General features: G+C 38.8%; 1 protein-coding gene across 1 annotated transcript; it reads right to left on the bottom strand.

The window, feature by feature from the left end:
• Positions 1-808: 808 nt before the first annotated feature.
• LOC125148368 (olfactory receptor 13A1) lies at positions 809-1794 on the bottom strand. Its single transcript, XM_047826393.1, is given in 2 exon segments — positions 809-1761; positions 1764-1794. Coding segments are annotated over 2 exon segments (984 nt in total).
• Between the last annotated feature and the right edge of the window lie 20304 nt (positions 1795-22098).

Here is a 22098-nt window from a genome sequence, read left to right as displayed (position 1 = left end):
TCCCAATGCTGCTTTTCACCAGGTCATTTTTAGAGAGTTGAATCCACCGCTGCCCCAGCAGCCCCTTTCTGTATCTTAACCCCCACCTACCCTTTCCAGCTAGCCACCACACACATCACCCTGAGCCAGGCAGGGGTGAGGGGCTGTGACATCCAAGTTTCTTTAGCTGCCCCTGTCCTCAGCGATCACTCACCAGCAGGATTATCTTAAACTTACAGAGCACTTGATATCATTGTCTTCAGTTCTCTTGTTCAGTCCGGACACATCTCTAGATTCATTTATTTTCCCCATTACACTTAGAAGGAAACTACAGCTGAAGTGAATTGAGTACTCTGAAAGAGTCTGAATTTGAACCCAGATCTTCTCCCCAACCAGTGTAGGGCTCCTTCCACACTACACATGTCTTCTCTGTACATCCACACCACACCCTGCAAAGCAACACTGTTATGCCTTTTCTTTTTACATTCATCATCATGAGTACTAGTGTATTCTTAACTGAATTACCAATTTTCTAAGGATATAGATCAAATGAGTTTTGTTTTTCCAGATGAGTAATGTGCTCTTAATCACTCAATACTCATTTAAGTACTATTTATTTTTTTAAAAAATCCATTACAAGATGCGGAAAATATAAAAATTGCAAGAAACCAAGACGATTACCAATAATTGCTCTACACAGCATGTTGAAAACCTCGTAATCACACTGGTTCATTAGTGGTAGTTTTCAAAGCCTTATTCATTGGAGAGTCTCTGAGGCCACCGTGGACTTCAATATGCAGTCTCCAACAAAAGTTGCAGAAGACAGAAATTAATTTCTGGTGAAGGAGAAAATCTTCCTGAGGGCTGCTTTGACCTCCTTGTTTCTCAGAGTATACATGAGGGGGTTGAGAGTAGGGTTCAACATGGTGTACAATACACCAGCCAACTTGCTCTTCTCTGCATTGTAGCTAGAGACAGGGCTTATGTAGGCATAGAAGACAGCAGTATAATACATACACACCACAATGAGGTGGGAAGAGCAGGTGGAAAAGGCTTTTTTCTTCCCCTCTACAGTCCGCATCTTTAGAATGCTGGAGATGATAAAGCCATATGACACGACGGTCATCAGGAAGTTCAATATGCCATAAAAGGCGTCAGCCAGGACAATCATGATGCTATTCACATAGGTGGAGCTACAGGAGAGAAGCAACAGAGGAGGGACCTCACAGAAAAAATGGGTAACGATGTTGGGACCACAGAAATTCAACCGCAGCATCAGCCCAGTGTGGATGGCTGTGTTGAAGGCACAGAGTACCCAGACACCTGTGGTCAGCTTGCTGCAGAAAGCCTTGCTCATCATGGTGCTGTAATGCAGAGGGTGGCAGATGGCTGCATACCGGTCATAGGCCATGACCGTGAGGAGGAGCAGCTCAGAGGATGCAGCCCATGTGAGGAAATAGAGCTGGGCCATGCAACCCCCATAAGAGATGGAGCTCTCCTCTGACATCAGACCCTCCAGTGCTTTGGGCATGATGGAAGAGGTGCAGATAATATCCATGGTAGCCAAGTTGAACAGAAAAAAGTACATGGGGGTATGGAGCCCAGAGTTGAAGCTGATGGCCAAAATGATGAGGAGATTACCTGTGAGGGCCACAGAGTAGAGGGAGAGGAAACAGCTGAATAAGAGCACATGGTATTCTGGGTGCTCTGAAAAGCCCTGCAAGATAAACTCTGTTACTAGCGTCTGGTTACTCATGGTCCTTGGGCTGAGAGGGGTTTCCATATCATCAGGTGAATCTCTACTCACAGCTCCATGTGATTTCAGGGCTAGAGAGAGAAATGAGAGGTATCCTAAGGTAGGCTGCTACTATGTTTCATTCATACCCGACATCATGGCATGAGCAATATTATACAGAGATACGAAGGCTTCTTAATGAAGAGAAACATACCGATATGACATTAAGCAAAGGGTGTGAACATGTAGCCCATAAAAAGTGAGTACAAATGGCCAATTCATAAAGCATCATTCAACCTCAAACAAATGCAAGTTAAATCAGTAATTCATTCTTTATGAACCATGTGGCAAAGTTTGAAAAGCATGGTTTTGACTAACACTAGCATGGGTGCCAAGATGCAGGCCTTTTATCAACGTTTTTTATTTATTTTTGGGACAGAGAGAGACAGAGCATGAACGGGGGAGGGGCAGAGAGAGAGGGAGACACAGAATCGGAAACAGGCTCCAGGCTCTGAGCCATCAGCCCAGAGCCTGAAGCCGGGCTCAAACTCACGGACCACGAGATTGTGACCTGGCTGAAGTCGGACGCTTAAGCGACGGCGCCACCCAGGCGCCCCAGGCCTTTTAAAATTCATATTCCATTTGAGCCAGAACTTTCACTTCTAGGAATTTATCCTGCAGCAATAATTAAGTCCATCTTCAAGGTGTAATCACAGCATTATTTATAATACTGAAAATATAAAAGCAACTTATACTCTTAAAGGTCAGTATATTACAATATGTTCCTATAGCATAATGCTCTATACCTATCAAAATGATGCTTTAGAGGTGTTTTACTGATGTTTACAAAAAAGCATGAAGAGGGGCACCTGGGTGGCGCAGTCGGTTAAGCCTCCGACTTCAGCCAGGTCACGATCTCGCGGTCCGTCAGTTCGAGCCCCGCGTCGGGCTCTGGGCTGATGGCTCAGAGCCTGGAGCCTGTTTCCGACTCTGTGTCTCCCTCTCTCTCTGCCCCTCCCCCGTTCATGCTCTGTCTCTCTCTGTCCCAAAAATAAATAAAAAACGTTGAAAAAAAAATTAAAAAAACAAAAAAGCATGAAGAAAGTTCAAAAGTAGTATGTACAATAGGATCTTATTTTGAGTTTAAGAAAAAAAAATCACGTTTGTACATATACCTATAGAAAAAAACCAACTGGTTCTGAATGATAAGCAACAGTGGAGACCGATTATAGTTGATTTAATTTCTTTGCCTTTGTTTCTCTGTATTGTCTAATTTTTCCATTTAAGAATCTTTCTAGGGGCGCCTGGGTGGCTCAGTCAGTTAAGCATCCGACTTTGGCTCAGGTCATGATTTCACAGTTTGTGGGTTTGAGCCCCGGGTCAGGATCTGTACTGACAGCTCAGAGCCCAGAGCCTGCTTCAGATTCTATGTCTCCTGTTCATGCTCTGTCTCTATCTCAAAAATAAACGTTCAAAAAAAATTTTTTAAGAAATCTTTCTAAAAGGCAGATTTGACAGAATAAAGACCCCCAACTTCTACTTCTGGATCTACCCACCTCTCTAGACAATGTTTTCCCTCTTGTCTCACCCCTCATGGCCAAAGCTCCAGCCACACCCAGATCTCCCAGTCTGGCCAAAGCACCAGCCATGCCAGACTTTTGTAGCTTTGTTCTTGCAGCTCCCTCAGCCAGGAACACTCTCCTTCTCATGAACCAGGTCGATCATCATCCCTCTCCTTTTCTAAAATCCCTTCCCTAGAGAGAAAGGACCACTCTCTCCTTCGTGGCCCCCAATTCTGTACTGACTTCTATCCTAGAATTCATTAACACATCACTTCACGATTATGGTACCCATCTCCCCTAAGATTGGGGCATTTGCCTCATTCATTTCTGAGCCCCTTTTCTTGGCTCCCAGCCCCATGTCTGGCATGAAACAGGTGGGCCCTAAAATACATTTGTTGAAACAAGAGCAAAGAACAGTCCAGTACCAATAAAAACAGAGTGGTTTCTATTCTCAACACAGTGCAAATTCTGTATTGTTTAAGATGAAATCAGCATGGTACATTTGCGTTTTCCTTCTTTTCAACTCTTCATTCATTAAAAGGCTTAATTTTAAAAAGATGCTCATTTTCAATTAAGAATTCTACTTTTTACCAAACTTCAATAAACGTATTTACCACTGAAGCACTAAAAGGTTTATAGAAAATGAGGAAACACCTCTGATCAAATCATATCACCATTTTGTAAGGTGAAGACTGTTCTTTGAATAGAAGAGCATAAAATTCCTCTGATTCAGGGCAATAGGCTGTGCTAGTGTAAAGTCTGTCCAAAGCTAATACAAATGGGGGTCCATCTGTATCTTCCCAGCAGCAAGGTGTCAGGTTGCTCAATTGCTTTGCTGACGATAATAAATGAGATATGCTTTCGCTTTATATGCAAATACAGTGAATGTTACTTTTGTACAGTATGAGATGTGGGCCTGAAGACTTTATTTGCTTCTTTGTCACTTTGTTGGCTCCTCAACACAGCCTGGTGAGTGACTCCTGTTTAACCCCAGGGACCACCATGAGACTGAAAAGCTGAGGCAGGCTGAAAAGGAACAGAGTTGGATTTGCCCCTTGGATGTCTCCACGTAAGGTTTCTGCACTTCCCACGAATGTCCTCCCTAGGATTCTCACCACCTGACACCCCCAGTCATCACTCACAGTCCACTCCGCCACACAGATTACAAGCCAGAGACTCAATGCTATGACCACACCTGGGAAGAGATAGACACCTCCATCGCCAAACACTGAGCGGTGGTGTGTGGGTCTGTCACAGAGCACTATCGGAGGACCAAAAGAACCTATTATGAAGGAAACTTTATATCTGGCCTTGGTCTTCACTCCACTCCAGAGTGAGGATAGAAAAATAAATAAATAACTACAACATAAATGGGAGTTTTGAACAGTTGCTCAGCACATGGAAATGTCAACAAACTGATTCACACTCAGGGAACAAATTGCCCCTCAGATAATTACCCTCGCGCTGTAATTTCCAGGGCAGGGGAACAGTCTCCTCATCCAATTGATCAACAGGGAGATCAGAGAATAAGGGAGCAGAGACTCTTTCTGTGAGAATGACCATGAAGTCTCTGTTGGACCTCAGCCAGGTGCTTCCTTTTCTGAAAATAACAAAGACCTCTCTCTCCTGAGGTTCATAGGGCATTGGCTTTAATCCTCCATCAAGCAGTGCAAAATTATTACCAAAGATGTGAGGGAAAAGAAAAAGATCTCAGTTACCAATTGCCAAGTTTAAACACATACTACCTGCAAACTACATGACTCTCCACATATGAGGTGACAGGACATTTAAACAGTGATTATTTTCCATACTTACCAGAACTTCCAGCCCTCAAGTTTCAAAGGACATAAAAATGCATCTGGGGCGCCTGGGTGGCGGAGTCGGTTAAGCGTCCGACTTCAGCCAGGTCACGATCTCGCGGTCCGGGAGTTCGAGCCCCGCGTCGGGCTCTGGGCTGATGGCTCAGAGCCTGGAGCCTGTTTCCGATTCTGTGTCTCCCTCTCTCTCTGCCCCTCTCCCGTTCATGCTCTGTCTCTCTCTGTCCCAAAAATAAATAAATGTTGAAAAATGCATCTGGGCAATTTGATCACTTTAAAGAAACAACATGAAGTGTCCTTAAATCCCTGAAATTAAAAAGTTCATTTAATTTCATTTCATTTTTCATACAAATAAGTTGAATTTCATGTGAAAGACAATTTACTTTCAGTGACATTTTATCTTAGTTCCAATTTATTGTTCATAATTTCAGAAGTGGAGAATTATTGCTGTCATAAGGCATTCAATTAATTACGGAGAAGTTGACTACTTCTATTATTATTATCTCTAAAGAAGTTTGAGAATTTTCAGACACAATCCAATTAATCCAAAGTCCATCTATTACATACGAAGGTAAATATTCCTATTGTAAACATAACTCAAGAGCAGAAAACTAAAAATCAGAAAATGCCAAAATCTCATATGTTCAGGTTTAAATCTGAAAGATACTTTAAAGACAACCTTGTCCAACCTATTCATTGTAAAGTCAGAAAGGTATCTAAGTGACTTATCCTACTCACACAGAATACTAGTGACAAAGCTAATACCTAGTCCCAAGACTTTGGGATTCAAGCCTAGAATTCTTTGCTATGTAACGTTATTGTCCCACTAAAACTAATGTCAAACAAATGTCAAATGTCAAAAAATGTCAAGAGAAGGAAAAATTAACCAAGAATCTAAATGATTCTTATTTTGATTGAGGTGTGAATACAAACCCTAAACTCTCAGCCAGTTTTTATATCCTATTTGCTCTATTATTCCATTTGCTGATCAAATAGGAATAATACAGAGTGAGAAATCTACAAATGTTACTAATTGTAGGTCAGCTAAACAAAAAATATCAGGTCTTATATATAGTTCATGATAAAAATTAAGCAGACTTAGAGTTATGGGCAGAATTTTTCTCATTCTTTTGTATCACCCAATAGAATGAGCCATCTTCAGAATACTCCTGATTACCTGGAAAAAATTCTTCACCTTTGTGGAGCTAATAGATTTTATGTATAGTCATCCTTTCTCCATCAATCATGATTGAGGTAGGAAATATGGTGACACTGAAGAAGTATGTAATCTAGGACGAGATCAGTACGGATAAAGGCTTTCTGCCCCTATTTAAGCTAATCCTGCCAAGAATTTGTGACTCATCTTCAGCAAAGTTTGTCACTGCCTATGGGGGACACCTGGGACACCTGTTCACAGCTATTACTCTAAGTGGACCCTGAAGGAGCAATTAAGTACCACTTTGCTAGGTACTTGGCTGTCGCTGGTGTTCATACAAAGGCCAGTTCAGACTTCTGATCCAAATATATGTAAAAGGGTGTAAGCTGGAGCAGAGAGCAGGTCTAAACCTCTCTCCCAGCTCACATAATCTGGGGCAGTGCAGACCCAGGTTCAGGTGCTCAGACCAATGTGCTCAGACATATGGACTGGGGAGGGGGGTGTCAGGAAGGCAGTTAGCATTTCTAGACTGCCTTTCATGGAAGTTTAGAGCCATGGAGCCAATGTCCCTATGTTTCCCAGCATAAACCACCCCTACCAACAGAGCTGGCCCACTCACTATCTTTCACTCATACCTTGGCTCCTTTACCAAGCTATCTTTCCTTCCCCTGTCCCCATACTTTCTCTCCCTATCCAAATCCTACCCAGATCTAACTCTATCACCTCTACCAAGGCTTCCCTGACTTCCTGGAGGAAAATGATCACTCCCTGCTAAATCTCAGTCACATTCAGGAGCTCCCCCATGTTAGTGAGCTTTAGAGTCTTTACAGACACAGAGTCAATCCCAAGCCTGAAACCTACTTGGGTTATGTGACTTGGGGCAAGTCTCTAACCTCTCTAGGACTTAATTATAACAATGACAAGACTTACCTCATTATCTCAGTACCTAATACATGAAAAGGGCTTGGCAACATTTTACTTCCTCTTCCCCCAGTGTGGCACCTGTTTACATATATATGTTCTTCTGCATGAGCAGAGAACAGGCTAGATATGTCTATTACCTTCCTCCTTATGAAAATGTCCTGAATATAGCTGACATTCAATGTATAACTATTGATTAAGTGACTCATTAGCTTGGCTATAGAGTTCAGTGGATTTGTTATTAAAAGGCACTTCAATCACTTCTAATTTTACTAAGCAGTGTGATGTACTAGGAACAAGCACTAAAGTAAATGGTTCCCAAATGGCTTTGAGACCTGACTCTCACTTAAGTAGCTGTGTGAACTAGTGTAAGTCTCGTAATCTCTCTGAATCCAAGTTTTTAATCTATAGAATGTGAACAATACCTACCTTCAGAATTTTTCTTTGAACTACATAAGAAGATATAGAGGACTCCATTTTAGAAACCATGTTAGAAGTTATTATGGTTGGGTCATTAATAGAAACAATTACCCAGAAAGACTGTGGCCTGGCAGCATTACACCCAAAAAGGTTATCTTTTTTCCAACAAAATAAAAGACACACAAAAAATTTCCTTCCCGTGATGTTAACGATATGTCACCATTCATGAATAAATGTGTATTAGTTAAGTTAAAGGCTAACCTGCTATGATGAAGAAACCAAAATATATGTGGCTTAATATTTTCTCTTTCATTCAATACTCTGAAGTGTGTATGAATGGTAGGGTAGTTTCCAGGGTGATGGGGTAGCCTTGTCCTATCTCATTAAGGGATCCGGGTTCCCCCAAGTCAATGATTCTTGATCTCCTAGGCCATTATTCTCTTCACCATCATGAAAGTTTCCATAACCTCCACATTTCAGCTTGTAGGAAGTAAAATGACAGGAAGCCCCAGAAAACCAATTTATTTCCAGCAAGTGAGGCATATTTGCATACATAACTTCTGCTCACATTCTATGAGCAAAAATTTAGTTACATTGCCCATTTAGTGGCAAGGGAAGCTGGGAAATATAATCAAGTTGGGAAGTCATACAGGAAAAAGGGATAGAAAATTTTTAGAAAAAAGTAATTTCCATACATATACAAAAAGAAACTAACGATAAGAGAATTTACAAAAAACGACTGGCAGTAAGAGTGAATTTTGTTACTCCTTAAAATAGAGATTCAAAGAAGAAAAGGAGAATGATCATACAGTTACACAGGTAGAAGGGAAAGGTGAAGGGAAGGTGAAAGAACAGAGAGGCAAAAGACCTACAGTGAAAGTTAAGAGGGGAAAGTCAAGGAAATGAACTTAAGAGTTCTAACATTTTTATGCAGTATCAAGAGTCCCACAGTGGTGGGGCTCTGAAAAATTATGTGTAATCCCCAAAGATGCCATCTGATAGATAAGAGTGCCAAGCAGAGCTGTGGAATAACTGAGTGAAAGATAGTAGGAACTGCACTGTGAGACTTAGCAGATAGGGAAGGCCTTCCAGCAAAGGAGATGCTTGGAAACTTATGCAAATTTAGGGATCGACAGGATGTTATGGGGAGTCCTGTCTAGGTAATACCATGCCCCCCTCTTTCTGGGCCCTGTGCCTTAACCTCAGGTGGAACCAGTTGTTAAAACAATCCAATTATTAATTTTTGGTTGATTACCCAGTTGTGGCTGGGAGCACACTTCATACTCTTCAAGTTCTTCTTCTTCTACTTGTCCCTCACAATTACTGGCCTTGCCTCATACCTTCCTGAAAAGGGACACATCATCCTACCAGAGTTCCTCAACCTCATTCTTCCCCATCTCAATCTTTTTACATCTTTTGTTTTAATGTTTATTTATTTTTGAGAGAGAGAGAGACAGAGACAGAGACAGAGCACGAGCTGGTGAGGGGAGAGAGAAAGGGAGACACAGAATCCGCAGCAGGCTCCAGGCTCTGAGTTGTCAGCACAGAGCGTGATGTGGGGCTTGAGCCCATGGACCGCAAGATCATGACCTGAGCTGATGTTGGACACTTAACTGACTGAGCCACCCAGGCGCCCCAATCTTTCTGCATCTTTATTCTCAGTCTTTGTTAAATCCTCCCTTCTAAACCAGCATAAAAACCCAAAACGGCTCACGTATCCCCACAACAAACTGTTGAACATTGTTATTTTAAAATATCCCCAGAATCTTATAATAATTCCCATGCCAGACATAATTGGCATACCAGACATGCAAAGAAGTGGGAAAATATACCCATATTGAGGGTGAGAAAAATGAATCAAAACCAACTCAGAAATGACAAAAGTAATAAAATTGCTAGACAGGAACCTCAAAACAGTTGTAATAACTATATTCCAAATACTCAAGAAGCTATAGAAAACATAATAAATGGAGACATAAAAAATACAAAAAGATTCAAACAATTTCTGAGATGTAACGTACAATGTCTTAAATTAATAATATGCTTAATGGGATTAACAGCACATTAGACATTGCAGAAAAAAAGATTGGTAAATTTTAAAAACTACCAACAGAACCTATCCAAATTAGGGGCACCTGGTTGGCTAAGTCAGTTAAGCATCTGACTTCAGCTCAGGTCATGATGTCACGGTTCATGGGTTCGAGCCCCACATTGGGCTCTGTGCTGAAAGCTCAGGGCCTGAAGCATGCTTTGGTTTCTGTGTCTCCTTCTCTCTCTATCCTGCCTCCCCCACACACTCACACTCTGTCTCTCCAAAATAAATGTTAAAAAAATAAAGAATGTACCCAAATTAAACACATATGAAAACATACAACATAAGAACAGTGTATCAGTGAGCAATAAATCCACTTCAAATAGCTTAATATATATGTGATTAAACCCCATAAGTAGATAAGGAGTGGGGTAGAGCATAAGAAATATTTAAATAAATAAAGGCTATTTTTTCCAAATTTAATAAAAAATATAACCTTACAATGTAATAACTTCAATAAATCCCAAGCACAATAAACAGTGAGAAAATCATATCAAGACTCATACTTAAAACCAGTAATAGTGGGGCACCTGAACTTCGGCTCAGGTCACGATCTCACAGTTCATTAGTTTGAGCCTCATATCAGGCTCTGCACTGACAGGGTGGAGCCTGCTTTGGATTCTCTGCTCCCTCTGTCTGCCTCTTCCTCCCCCACCCCCTTCTCTCAAAAATAAATAAATAAATAAATAGATAGATAGATAGATAGATAGATAAATAAGAAAAAAATAATAATAGAGGGGAAATCTCTAAAAACAATGAGACCAGGGCTTTTAGAGGAGCCAAGATGACAGAACAGCATGCGAGGGTTTTTTTGCATCTTGCATCCATGAAATACAGACAGATCAACATTAAACCATCCTGCACACCCAGAAAACTGATTTGAGTATTAACACAACAATCTGAACAACCTGAACCACAGAACTCAGCAGGTATGCAGCACAAAGAGATGAACTGGGGAAGAGAGAAGCCACAGAAGGCAGGGAACTGTTTTTGTTTGCAGAGACAGGACAGAGACAGAGGGAGAGTACAGGAGAAGCACCCTCCACCAAAAGCAGCTGGAGAGAAAGTGGAAAAGTAGAAACAGTCACAGGGACTGAACTAAAAAGGGAGAAAGGAGACGGTTTAAATTCCATTAAGATTCTATAAACAGGAGGACCACAGAGTCTGAAACTCCACAGTTCGATACCTGGCGGTCCTCTGGTGGGAAGGGCAAATCCTCAGGAGCAGAGTGAGATCCAGGGGTCCTCAGGCCACACAGGGAGAGGTGGTTTCCCTGCTGGGAGAATATTTGGTAGAGACTGCAGGCATCTCACAGGCAAAGGTGGCAGCAGACCCCAGAGAACAACCACACTCACTGGCACTGGAACAAGGTCGTTAAGGTGAAGCCTGCTGCCAGATGTGTGTTGTAATTTTCCATAATCCCTGAAATGCTGCTGCTACACAATCGTGTGAACTTTTTCTGGGGCAGGCTGGCACCCAGCCACAGTCTCTGGGGATCAGCAGCAGCACAGTCCTGCGAGTGTTCCTGGGTGCGGCTGGCACCCAGCCGTTGCTTGGTGAAACACCCCCCCCCCCAGAGCATCAGAAGAGGTCAAAGCTGCAGTCTCTCGGAAGTGAGGTCTTGGGAAACACAGTTGCATCTGAGATAAAACTCAAGAAGGAGGTGTCATCTGGCAACCTGACAGCTAAGTCACACACAGTATAAAAGTGGGGAGTGGGCAGAAGCCAGAGACAAAGGACAGGTGCGCAATTGCTGATTGGGGAGAACAGAGTTCCAATACTAGAGACTGGGTAACTGGGTGATGCCACTTTCACCCCTCCCACGCATGTGCATACACACCTATGTGCACCACAACAATCCACCCCAGTAAGCTAAGCAGCACCATCTAGGGGACAATGGACTGTTACACTAAGCCTCGCCCAATGGGCCAACTTCTCTCTTCAGGAACACCACAAGTCTCTCCGCCTGCTTACTTTATGAACTATAAAGCACTTCATAGTTTCACTTCTAGGGGAAAACGAAGCAATTTCAATAGTATTTCAGTCTGCTGGTCCATCTATTCAATTTTCCTTTTTTTTTTTTTGTTCCTTTTCTTTTTCTTGACTACAGAAAGAGAAAAATTTATTTTTATTTTCAATTTTTATTAAAAATATTTTTCTTAAATTTTTTTCTACTATATTACTTACTTTTTTGTAAATTTTACAAATTCTATTTTACTTCCATCATTTCATTTTATTCTATTTCAGTGTATTCATTTTTGTCAAATATTCAAATGTTTTCCTTTTTTTTTCTTCTTTCTTTTTTTTCCCCTCTTTTTTCTTAACTCTATCAAGCTGCTTTCAACAGACCAAAACACACGTGGGAATATAGCATCATTTATTTGATTTTTGTGTGTGTGCATGTTGTTTTAATTTTTAATTAATTAATTTATTTTTTCACATTATTAAATCCTTTTCTTCCTTAAAAATTATGAAGTGAAGGAATTCACCCCAAAGGAGAGAGCAGGAAATAACGAAAGCCAGGGACTTAACCAACACAGATACAAGCAAGATGTCTGAACCAGAATTTAGAATCACGATAACAATATTACCTGGAGTTGAAAATAGATTAGAATCCCTTTCTGCAGAGATAAAAGAACTAAAAGCTACTCAGGATGAAATAAAAAATGCTAGAACTCAGCTGCAATCTCAAATGGATGCCACAGCAGCAAGGATGGATGAGGCAGAGCAGCAAACCAGCAATATAGAGGACAAATTTATGGAGAATAATGAAGCAGAAAAAAGGAGAGAGACTAGGGCAAAAGAACACGATTTAAGAATTAGAGAAATCAGTGACTCTTTAAAAAGGAACAACATCAGAATCATAGGGGTCCCAGAATATGAAGAGAGAAAAAAGAGGTAGAAGAGTTATGTGAGCAAATCATATCAGAAAACTTTCCTAACCTGGAGAAACACACAGACATCAAAATTTAGGAAGCACAGAGGACTCCCAGTAGATTCAACAAAAACTGACATTCAATACAGCATATCATAGTCAAATTCACAAAAATACTCAGGCAAGGAAAAAGTCTTGAAAGTGGCAAGGGAAAAAAAGTCCTTAAACTACAAGGGAAGACAGAATAGGGTTGGAACAGACCTATCCACAGAAACTTGGCAGGACAGAAAGGAGTGGAAGGATATATTCAATGTGCTGAATCAGAAAAAATGCAGCCAAGAATTCTTTATCCAGCAAAGCTGTCATTCAAAATAGGAAGAGAGATTAAAATGTTTCCAAACAAAAATTAAAGGAGTTCATGACCATTAAACCAGGCCTGCAAGAAATTTTAAGGTGAACTCTCTGAGGGGATAAAAGATGGGGGGGGGGGGGAGACCAAAAGCAACAAAGACTAGAAAGGACCAGAGAACACCACCAGAAACTCCAACTCTATAAGCATCATAATGGCAACAAACTCATATCTTTCAGTACTCACTCTAAACGTCAATGGACTAAATGCTCTAATCAAAAGACATAGGGTAACAGAATGGATAGGAAAACTTTTACGTTTATACATAATTTATGTATACTTTATGTATAAACGATGTATATTTTGCAAAATATGTAAAATTATAATTTATAAACACAATTTATGTTTATACATAAACATATATGCTGTTTACAAGAGACCCACTTTAGACCTAAGGACACCTTCAGATTGAAAGTAAGGGGATGGAGAACCATCTATCATGCTAATGGTCAACAAAAGAAAGCCAGAGTAGCCACACTTATATCAGATAATCTAGACTTTTAAATAAAGGCTATAACAAGAGATGAAGAAGGCATTATATCATAAGTAAGGAGTCTATACACTTAAAGAAGACCTAACAATTGTAATCATTTATGCTCCAAATGTGAGGGAACCCAAATATATAAAGCAATTAATCACAAACATAAAGAAACTCATCGATAATAATACCATAATAGTAGGGGACTTCAACACCCCACTCACAGCAATAGACAAATCATCTAATCAGAAAATCAACAAAGAAACAATGGCTTTGCATGACACACTGGACCAGATGGACTTAACAGATATATTCAGAACATTTCATCCTAAAGCAGCAGAATACACATTCGTCTCCAGTGCACATGGAACGTTCTCCAGAATAGACCACACAATGGGACACAAATCAGCCCTCAACAAGTGCAAAAAGATCTAGATCATACCGTGCATATTTTCAGACCACAATGCTATGAAACTCGAAATCAACCACAAGAAAATTTTTGGAAAGATAACAAATAATTGGAGACTAAAGAACATCGTACTAAATAATGAATGGGCTAACCAAGAAGTTAAAGAGGAAATTAAAAAGTCCATCAAAGCCAATGAAAATGATAACACCACAGCCCAAAACCTCTGGGATGCAGCAAAGGCAGTTATAAAAGGAAAGTATATAGCAATCCAGACCTTCCTAAAAAAGGAAGAAAGGTATCAGATACACAACCTAACCTTACACCTTAAAGAGCTTGAAAGAGAACAGCAAATAAAACCCCAAACCAGCAGAAGACAGGAAATAATAAAGATTAGAGCAGAAATCAATGCTATGGAAACAAACAAGCAAACAAACAAAAACAAAACAGTAGAACACATCAATGAAACCAGAAGTTGGTTCTTTGAAAGAATTAACAAAATTGATAAACCCCTAGCCAGTCTGATCAAAAAGAAAAAGGAAAGGATCGAAATAAATAAAATCAAGAATGAAAGAGGGAAGATCACAACCAACACAGCAGAAATAAAAACAATAATAAGAGAATATTATGAGCAATTATACGCCAATAAAATGGGTAATCTGGAAGAATGGACAATTCCTAGAAACATATACACTACCAAAACTGAAACAGGAAGAAATAGAAAATTTGAACAGACCCATAACCAGTAAAGAAATTGGATTAGTAATCAAAAACCTCCCAAAAAACAAGAGTCCAGGGCCAGATGGCTTTCCAGGGGAATTCTACCAAACATTTAAGGAAGAGTTAACACCTATTCTCTTAAAGCTGTTCTGAAAAATAGCAATGGAAGGAAAACTTCCAAACTCTTTCTATGAAGTTAGCATTACCTTGATTCCAAAAACCACACAAAGACCCCACTATAAAGAAGAACTATAGACCAATTTCCCTGATGAACATGGATGCAAAAATGCTCAACAAGATATTAGCCAACCAGATCCAACAATACATTAAAAAATTATTCACCACGACCAAGTGGGATTTATATGTGAGATGCAGGGCTGGTTCAGTATCTACAAGACAATCAATGCAATTCATCACATGTATAAAAGAAAGGACAAGAGCCACATGATCCTCTCAATAGATGCAGAGAAAGCATTTGACAAAATACAGCATCCTTTCCTGATAAAAATCCTCAAGAATGTAGGGATAGAAGGATTATACCTTGAGATAGTAAAAGCCATATATGAAAGACCTAACACTAATATCATCCTCAATGGGGAAAAACTGAGAGCTTTCCCCCAAAGTCAGGAACACAACAGGGATGTCCACTCTCGCCACTGTTATTCAACATATTGGATGTATTCAACGTATTGGAAGTCTTAGCCTCAGCAATCAGACAACACAAAGAAATAAAAGGCATCCAAATTGGCCAGGGGGTCAAACTTTCACTCTTCACAGATGACATGATACTCTATATGGAAAATGCAAAAGATTCCACCAAAAAACTTCTAGAACTGGTTCATGAAATCAGCAAAGTGGCAGGATATAAAATCAATGCACAGAAATTGGTTGCATTCTTATACACCAACAATGAAGCAACAGAAAGAGAAATCAAGGAATCGATCCCAAATATAATTGCACCAAAAACCATAAAATACCTAGGAATAAATCTAACCAAAGAGGTGAAAAATCTATACACTGAAAACTATAGAAAGCTTATGAAAGAAATTGAAGAAGATATAAAAACCAGAAAAATGTTCCGTGCTCCTGGATAGGAAGAACAAATATTGTTAAAATGTCAATACTACCCAAAGCAATCTACATATTCAATGCAATCCCCATCAAAATAACACCAGCCTTCTTCACAGAACTAGAACAATCTTAAAATTTGTATGGAACTAGAAAAGACCCCAAATAGCCAAAGCAATCTTGAGAAAGAAAACCAAAGCAGGAGGCATCACAATCCTGGACTTCAAGCTATATTGCAAAGTGGTAATCATCAAGACAGTATGGTACTGGCACAAAAACAGACACTCAGATCAATGGAACAGAATAGAGAACCCAGCAATGGATCCACAAACATATGGCCAACTAATCTTTGACAAAGCAGTAAAGAATATCCAGTGGAATAAAGACAGTCTCTTCAGCAAGTGTTGCTGGGACAACTGGACAGCGGCATACAGAAAAATGAACCTGGACCACTTTCATACACCATACACAAAAATAAACTCAAAATGGATGAAAGATCTAAATGTAAGACAGGAAGCCATCAAAACCCTTGAGGAGAAAGCAGGCAAAAACCCCTTTGACCTTGGCCGTAGCAACTTCTTACTCAACATGTCTCCAGAGGCAAGGGAAACAAAAGCAAAAATGAACTATTGGGACCTCATCAAAATAAAAAGCTTCTGTACAGCAAAGGAAACAATTAGCAAAACTAAAAGGCAACTGATGGAATGGGAGAAGATATTTGCAAATGACATATCAGATAAAGGATTAGTATCCAAAATATATAAAGAATTTATCAAACTCAACATCCAAAGAACAAATAATCCAGTGAAGAAATGGGCAGAAGACATGAATAGACACTTCTCCAAAGAAGACATCCAGATGGCCAACTGACACATGAAAAAGTGTTCAACATCACTCATCATCAGGGAAATACAAATCAAAACCACACTGACATATCACTTCACACCGATTAGAGTGGCTAAAATGAACAAATCAGGAGACTACAGATGATGGTGAGGATGTGGAGAAAGAATACCTCTTTTGCACTGCTGGTGGGAATGCAAACTGGTGCAGCCACTCTGGAAAACAGTAGGAGGTTCCTCAAAAAATTAACAATAGAACTACCTTATGACCCAGCAATTGATTTATCCAAAGGATACAGTTGTGCTGTGTCAAAGGGACACATGCACCCCAATGTTAATAGCACTATCAACAATAGCCAAAGTATGGAAAGAGCCCAAATGTCTGCCCATAGATGGATGAATGGATAAAGAAGATATCCTTTATCTTTATACACACACACACACACACACACACACACACACACACACACAATGCAGTATTACTTGGCAATCAAAAAGAATGAAATCTTGCCATTTACAACTACGTGGATGGAACTAGAGGGTATTACGCTAAGCGAAATTAATCAGTCAGAGAAAGACAAATATCATATGACTTCACTCATATGAGGACTTTAAGACACAGAACAGATGAACATAAGGGAAGGGAAGCAAAAATAATATAAACAGGGAGGGGGACCAAACATAAGAGACTCTTAAATATAGAGAACAGAGGGTTGCTGGAAGGGTCTGGGAAGGGTGATGGTCTAAATGGGCATTAAGGAATCTACTCCTGAAATCATGGTGCACCATATGCTAACTTGGATGTAAATTTAAAAATAAATAAATAAATAAATAAATAATAATTCTAGTCATACCAAAAAAGCATAAAATAAGAATAACAGGAAAAAAAGTAGACAAGATAAAGAGAAAGCAAATAAAAACAGTAAATTTAAATACAAAGTTCAAGCATAAGGCACTCTCAAGAACAGTGGATGCTGTGAGGAAAGGCAACTGGAGGTAGATTCATGAGTAAAATAAAGATATAGCCTAGATTTAGGGCAGCTAGTTAACTGGAGAGATTCAAGGAGTAAGATAGCTGGGAGGAGCTATCCAGGGATGAGAACAAATATCAAACACTGACTTCAGAAACTATTTCAAGAAGCCACAATTTCACTAATTCGTTTCTAGAGGCATTTATACCCCCAGGGCATTGTTGAAAACAATACAGCAATCATCTTGAAATTAGTGGAGTTGAACAGCTAAGTATGAGAAGGGAAAGAGTAAAAGAAAGACCTATAGTTAACCACTGTCAAGCCCGTGGGGGATGGGTGAATGTGAGCATATTCAAAGCTGTGCTTCCTAAGGTTTATATCAGAGATTTCACACTGTGAGGTGGAAAGAGACTTCATTAAAATGATCCAGCCAGTCACTAAACAAATAAGCAAAGAATAATAATAAGTCCTGAGGTGGGGGGCCAGTACTGGCGTTGATACAATATATTATCCAAAATGTTCAGTTTCCAACAAAAAAATTACAGGTCATACAAAGAAACAAAATTATAACACACCAGAAAAAAAAGTAGGCAACAGAAACTACCTGCAAGAGTAACCAGATGTTGGATTTAACAGAAAGAGTTCAAAACATTCATTATGAATATGTTCACCCAACTAAAAGAAAATATCATCATATAAGAATGGTCTGATGACAATGTTACACCAAAAAGAACATATCAATAAAGAGATAGGAATTATTTAGAAGAAAAATCCACAGTAGAAGTGATGACATCAGAAAGATGGTAGACTAAAAGCTCCAGGCCTTCATTTACCCCATGGAGATACTGAGTTAGCAACAACAGATGAACCAAAATAGTTCTGTGAGAACTCTGGAAACTGGTTAAGACTTACAGTACCCAAGTGAATGCACACACAGCCAAGAAAAAAAATCTCCACAGAAGGATAGGAAAGTTTGTAGCATTTTGCTCACCTTTACCCCTCCCCCTGTCTGGGACAGAGCAGTGCAAATAGGAGGAAACCTCCCAATTTTCAGCTCATCATCAAAAGAAAAGAGTGGAACTTGTCTCCAGAGTTTTGGTTTGTCAGGGGGTTGCCTGAGGGAATGGTTTCTGTTTCATCTGCCTTGGAGCATTGATGGGAATGGCAGCATAGAGGTCACCAGTTTGGAGGCCACTAAAAACAGAGGCAGGGGCCATACCACCTTTAGAGCCATAGGAATCTGAAGTTCCACAGACAGGTGCTAGAGGAGCAAGAGATTCTGGACAGAGGAGTAAAACAGAAACCAAAACCAAAAGCTCCCGAGAAGCAGGGAGTTTCTTAAGGAAATTAAGACAGATGAAAGCAGTCATATATGTTTTGGAAGGAAGGTACATACAAAAACCTGGAGAAGATACATCCCCAGAAAATGAGTGAAAGGTCTAAAAACTTCCAACTGGGTTGATTGGTAAATGTCTTCCCCTGCATAAAGCCAGGACACAAAGAATGGGAGAGCACTATTTTCAAATGCCCAAATCTCAGCAAACGAGCACAAGGGATATAAAGAAGCAGGAAAATATGGCCCAAGCAAAGGAACAAATAAATCTTCAGCACCTGACCGTAAAAACAACAGATATCTCTGAATTGCCTGTCAAGTAATTTAAGACAATACACTTAAAGACACACAATGAGCTAAAAAAAGAAACAGAAAACTGAATGCAATCGGGAAAAGAAAAAATAATAATATCAACAAGGAGACAGAAATTATAAAAACAAAACAAACAAATTCTGGGGTTAGAGTATATAATAGCTGAATTCAAAAAATTCACTATGGGGGTTGGAGACTTACTGGGCAGAAGAAAGAATAAGTAAACTTGAAAACAAGTCATTTGAAATTATCAAGGTAAAGGAACGACAACAAGTAGAGACAGTCTAAGGGACATAAAGGACACCATAAAGCAGACCAAGATATACATTATGGGGTCCCAGAAAAAGAGAGAGAGAAAAGGGAAGAAAACATATTTTAGAAATAATGAATGAAAATTTCCCAAACTTATGGAAGGAAATGGACATACCCATTCCAGAAGCCTAAAGAACTTTAACTAGAATAAATTCAAAAAGACCCACACCTAGACACACTCAAACTGTTTAAAATCAAAGACCAAAACTGAATCTTGAAAGCAGCAAGAGAAAAGGGACTTGTCACATGCTAGGAACCATGTGTAAGATTATCAGTAGATTTCTCAGCAGAAACCTTGCAAGCTAACAGGCATTGGGATGATATATTCAGTGTTGAAAAAAATCAACAAAAAAATACTGTATTCAGTAAACCTGTCCCTCAAAATTAAGCATATATTAAGAATTTTCCAGATGAATAAAAACTGAAGGAATTCACTGCCACTAGATCTGCTCTACAAGAAATGCTAAAGGGAATCTTCCAAGTTGAAACACACAGATGTTACACAGCAACATGAAGCCATGTGAAAATATAAAGTTCTCCAGTAAAGGTAAACATATGGATGTATGGAGACTTGTATAATTTTGGTATGTAAACCCACTTGTGATTCTTGTAGAGTATTTAAAAGAAAAAAAGTATAAAAATAACTATAAATCTATGTTAACAGGTGCTCGATACATCAAGATACAATTTGTGACATCAGTAACATAAGGTGGGGGCAGAACTATAAAGGAGTAGAGTCTACATGTAATTAAAGCTAAATTGTTATCAGTTTAAAACATATTGCTAAAACTTTAAATTATCTTATGTAATCTCCACGATCTCTATAATCTCCACAAAGAAAATATCCATAGACTATACACAGAAGGAGATGAAAAGGGAATCAAAGCATGTCACTACAAAAAAAAAAAAAAATCAGCAAAACACAAAATAATAGAATAACAGGAAACAAGAGTCAAAAAAGCTAGAAGACATACATTAAATCATTAAAAGGCAAGAGTAAATCCTTCCCTATCAGTAACTACTTTAAATGTAAACTAATTAACTTCCCAATTAAAAGATATAGATTGGGAAATTGAATTTAAAATAGGATCCTACTTTATGCTGTCTATAAGCAACTCACTTTATATCTAACGAAACTCATAGGCTGAAAATGAAGGGATGAAAAAAGTTATTCTATGCAAATGGTAAATAAGAGAGCAAGACTATCAGATACTAATACTAATAGCGGATAAAATGGAATGTATATCAAAAACAGTCACAAGAAACAAAGAAGGATATTATATAATAACAAAGTCCAACTCATCAGAAAGATATAATAATTATAAGTACATATTCAGCCAATATCAGAGCTCCTGAATATATGAAGCAAACATGAAAGAATTGAGGGGAAAGTCGGAGAGCAACACAATAACAGTAGGAAATTCAATACCCCACTTTGAAAAATGACTAGAAAAACCAGACAGAAGATCAATCAGGAAATATAGGACTTGAACAACACTATAGACTAATTGGACCTAACAGACATATACAGAACACTCTACTCAACACTGGCATAATATATGTTCTTCTCAAATGTACATGGAACATACTCAAAGATAGACCACATAGTATGCCACAAAATAAGTCTTAATTGAAATCAATTTGAATCAATTCAAACTTGAAATCATACAATGTCTTTCTGATTACAATGACATGAAACTAGATATCAGTGGAAGAAGGAAAATTGGTAAATCCACTTATATTTGAAATCTTGTGATAAAGGAAAATAAAAGCACAACATCAAAAACATAGGATGCAATAAGCAGTGCTAAAAGGGAAGTTTATAGCTGTAATGTAATGTAATGTAATGTAATGTAATGTAACGTAAAAGAAGAATCTCTAATCAACAACCTACTTTTACACCTCAAGGAACTACAAAAAGAATAACAAACTAGTAAGGAAATGCTAAAAATTACAGCAGATATCAATTAAATATAGATTAGAAAAAAGAAAAAGATCAATAAAACTAGGAGTTGGTTTTTAAGAACAAAGTGACATACTCTTACCTAGATAACTTTAAAAATGACTCAACTAAAATCAGAAAGACAGGATATGACAACTGATCTCACAGAGGGAAAAAAGAAGTGTAAAAGAGTACTATGAATAACTGTATGCCACAACATTAGATAATCTAGTAAAAACTGATAAATTCCTAGAAATATACAACTTACCAAGACCAAGTTATGAAGAAATAGAAAACATAAAGACCTGTAGATAGTAAGGAGATTGAATAACTAATAAAAACCTCCCAACAAACAAACAAAGCCAAAACAAAAACGTCCTAACAAAGAAAATCTCAGATAGCTTCACTAGAGAATACTACAAAACATTTAAGGAATAATTAACACTAATCCTCCTCAAACTCTTCCAAAAAATTAAAGAGGAGGGAACACTTCCAAACTCATTTTGTGAGGCCAGCATTACCCCAATTAGATTAACAGCTGAATTTTCAGTAGAAACAAAGGAGGTCAGCCCATGATGAAATAACAGATTCAAGATGGTCAACAAAAAATCCTATATCCAGCAAAGCTGTATTTCAAACATTAAGGTGATACACTTTACCAGATAAACAAAAACTGACACAACTGACTGCCAGTAAACACGCTGAAAACAAGCAATCCCCAGATAGTAATTCAAATCCACATGAAAAA

The sequence above is a fragment of the Prionailurus viverrinus genome, chromosome D2 (genome assembly GCF_022837055.1).
Source record: "Prionailurus viverrinus isolate Anna chromosome D2, UM_Priviv_1.0, whole genome shotgun sequence".
Lineage (NCBI taxonomy): Eukaryota > Metazoa > Chordata > Mammalia > Carnivora > Felidae > Prionailurus > Prionailurus viverrinus.
The sequence above is the reverse complement of the archived record's forward strand: the minus strand, read 5'-3'. Positions and strand labels throughout refer to the sequence as shown.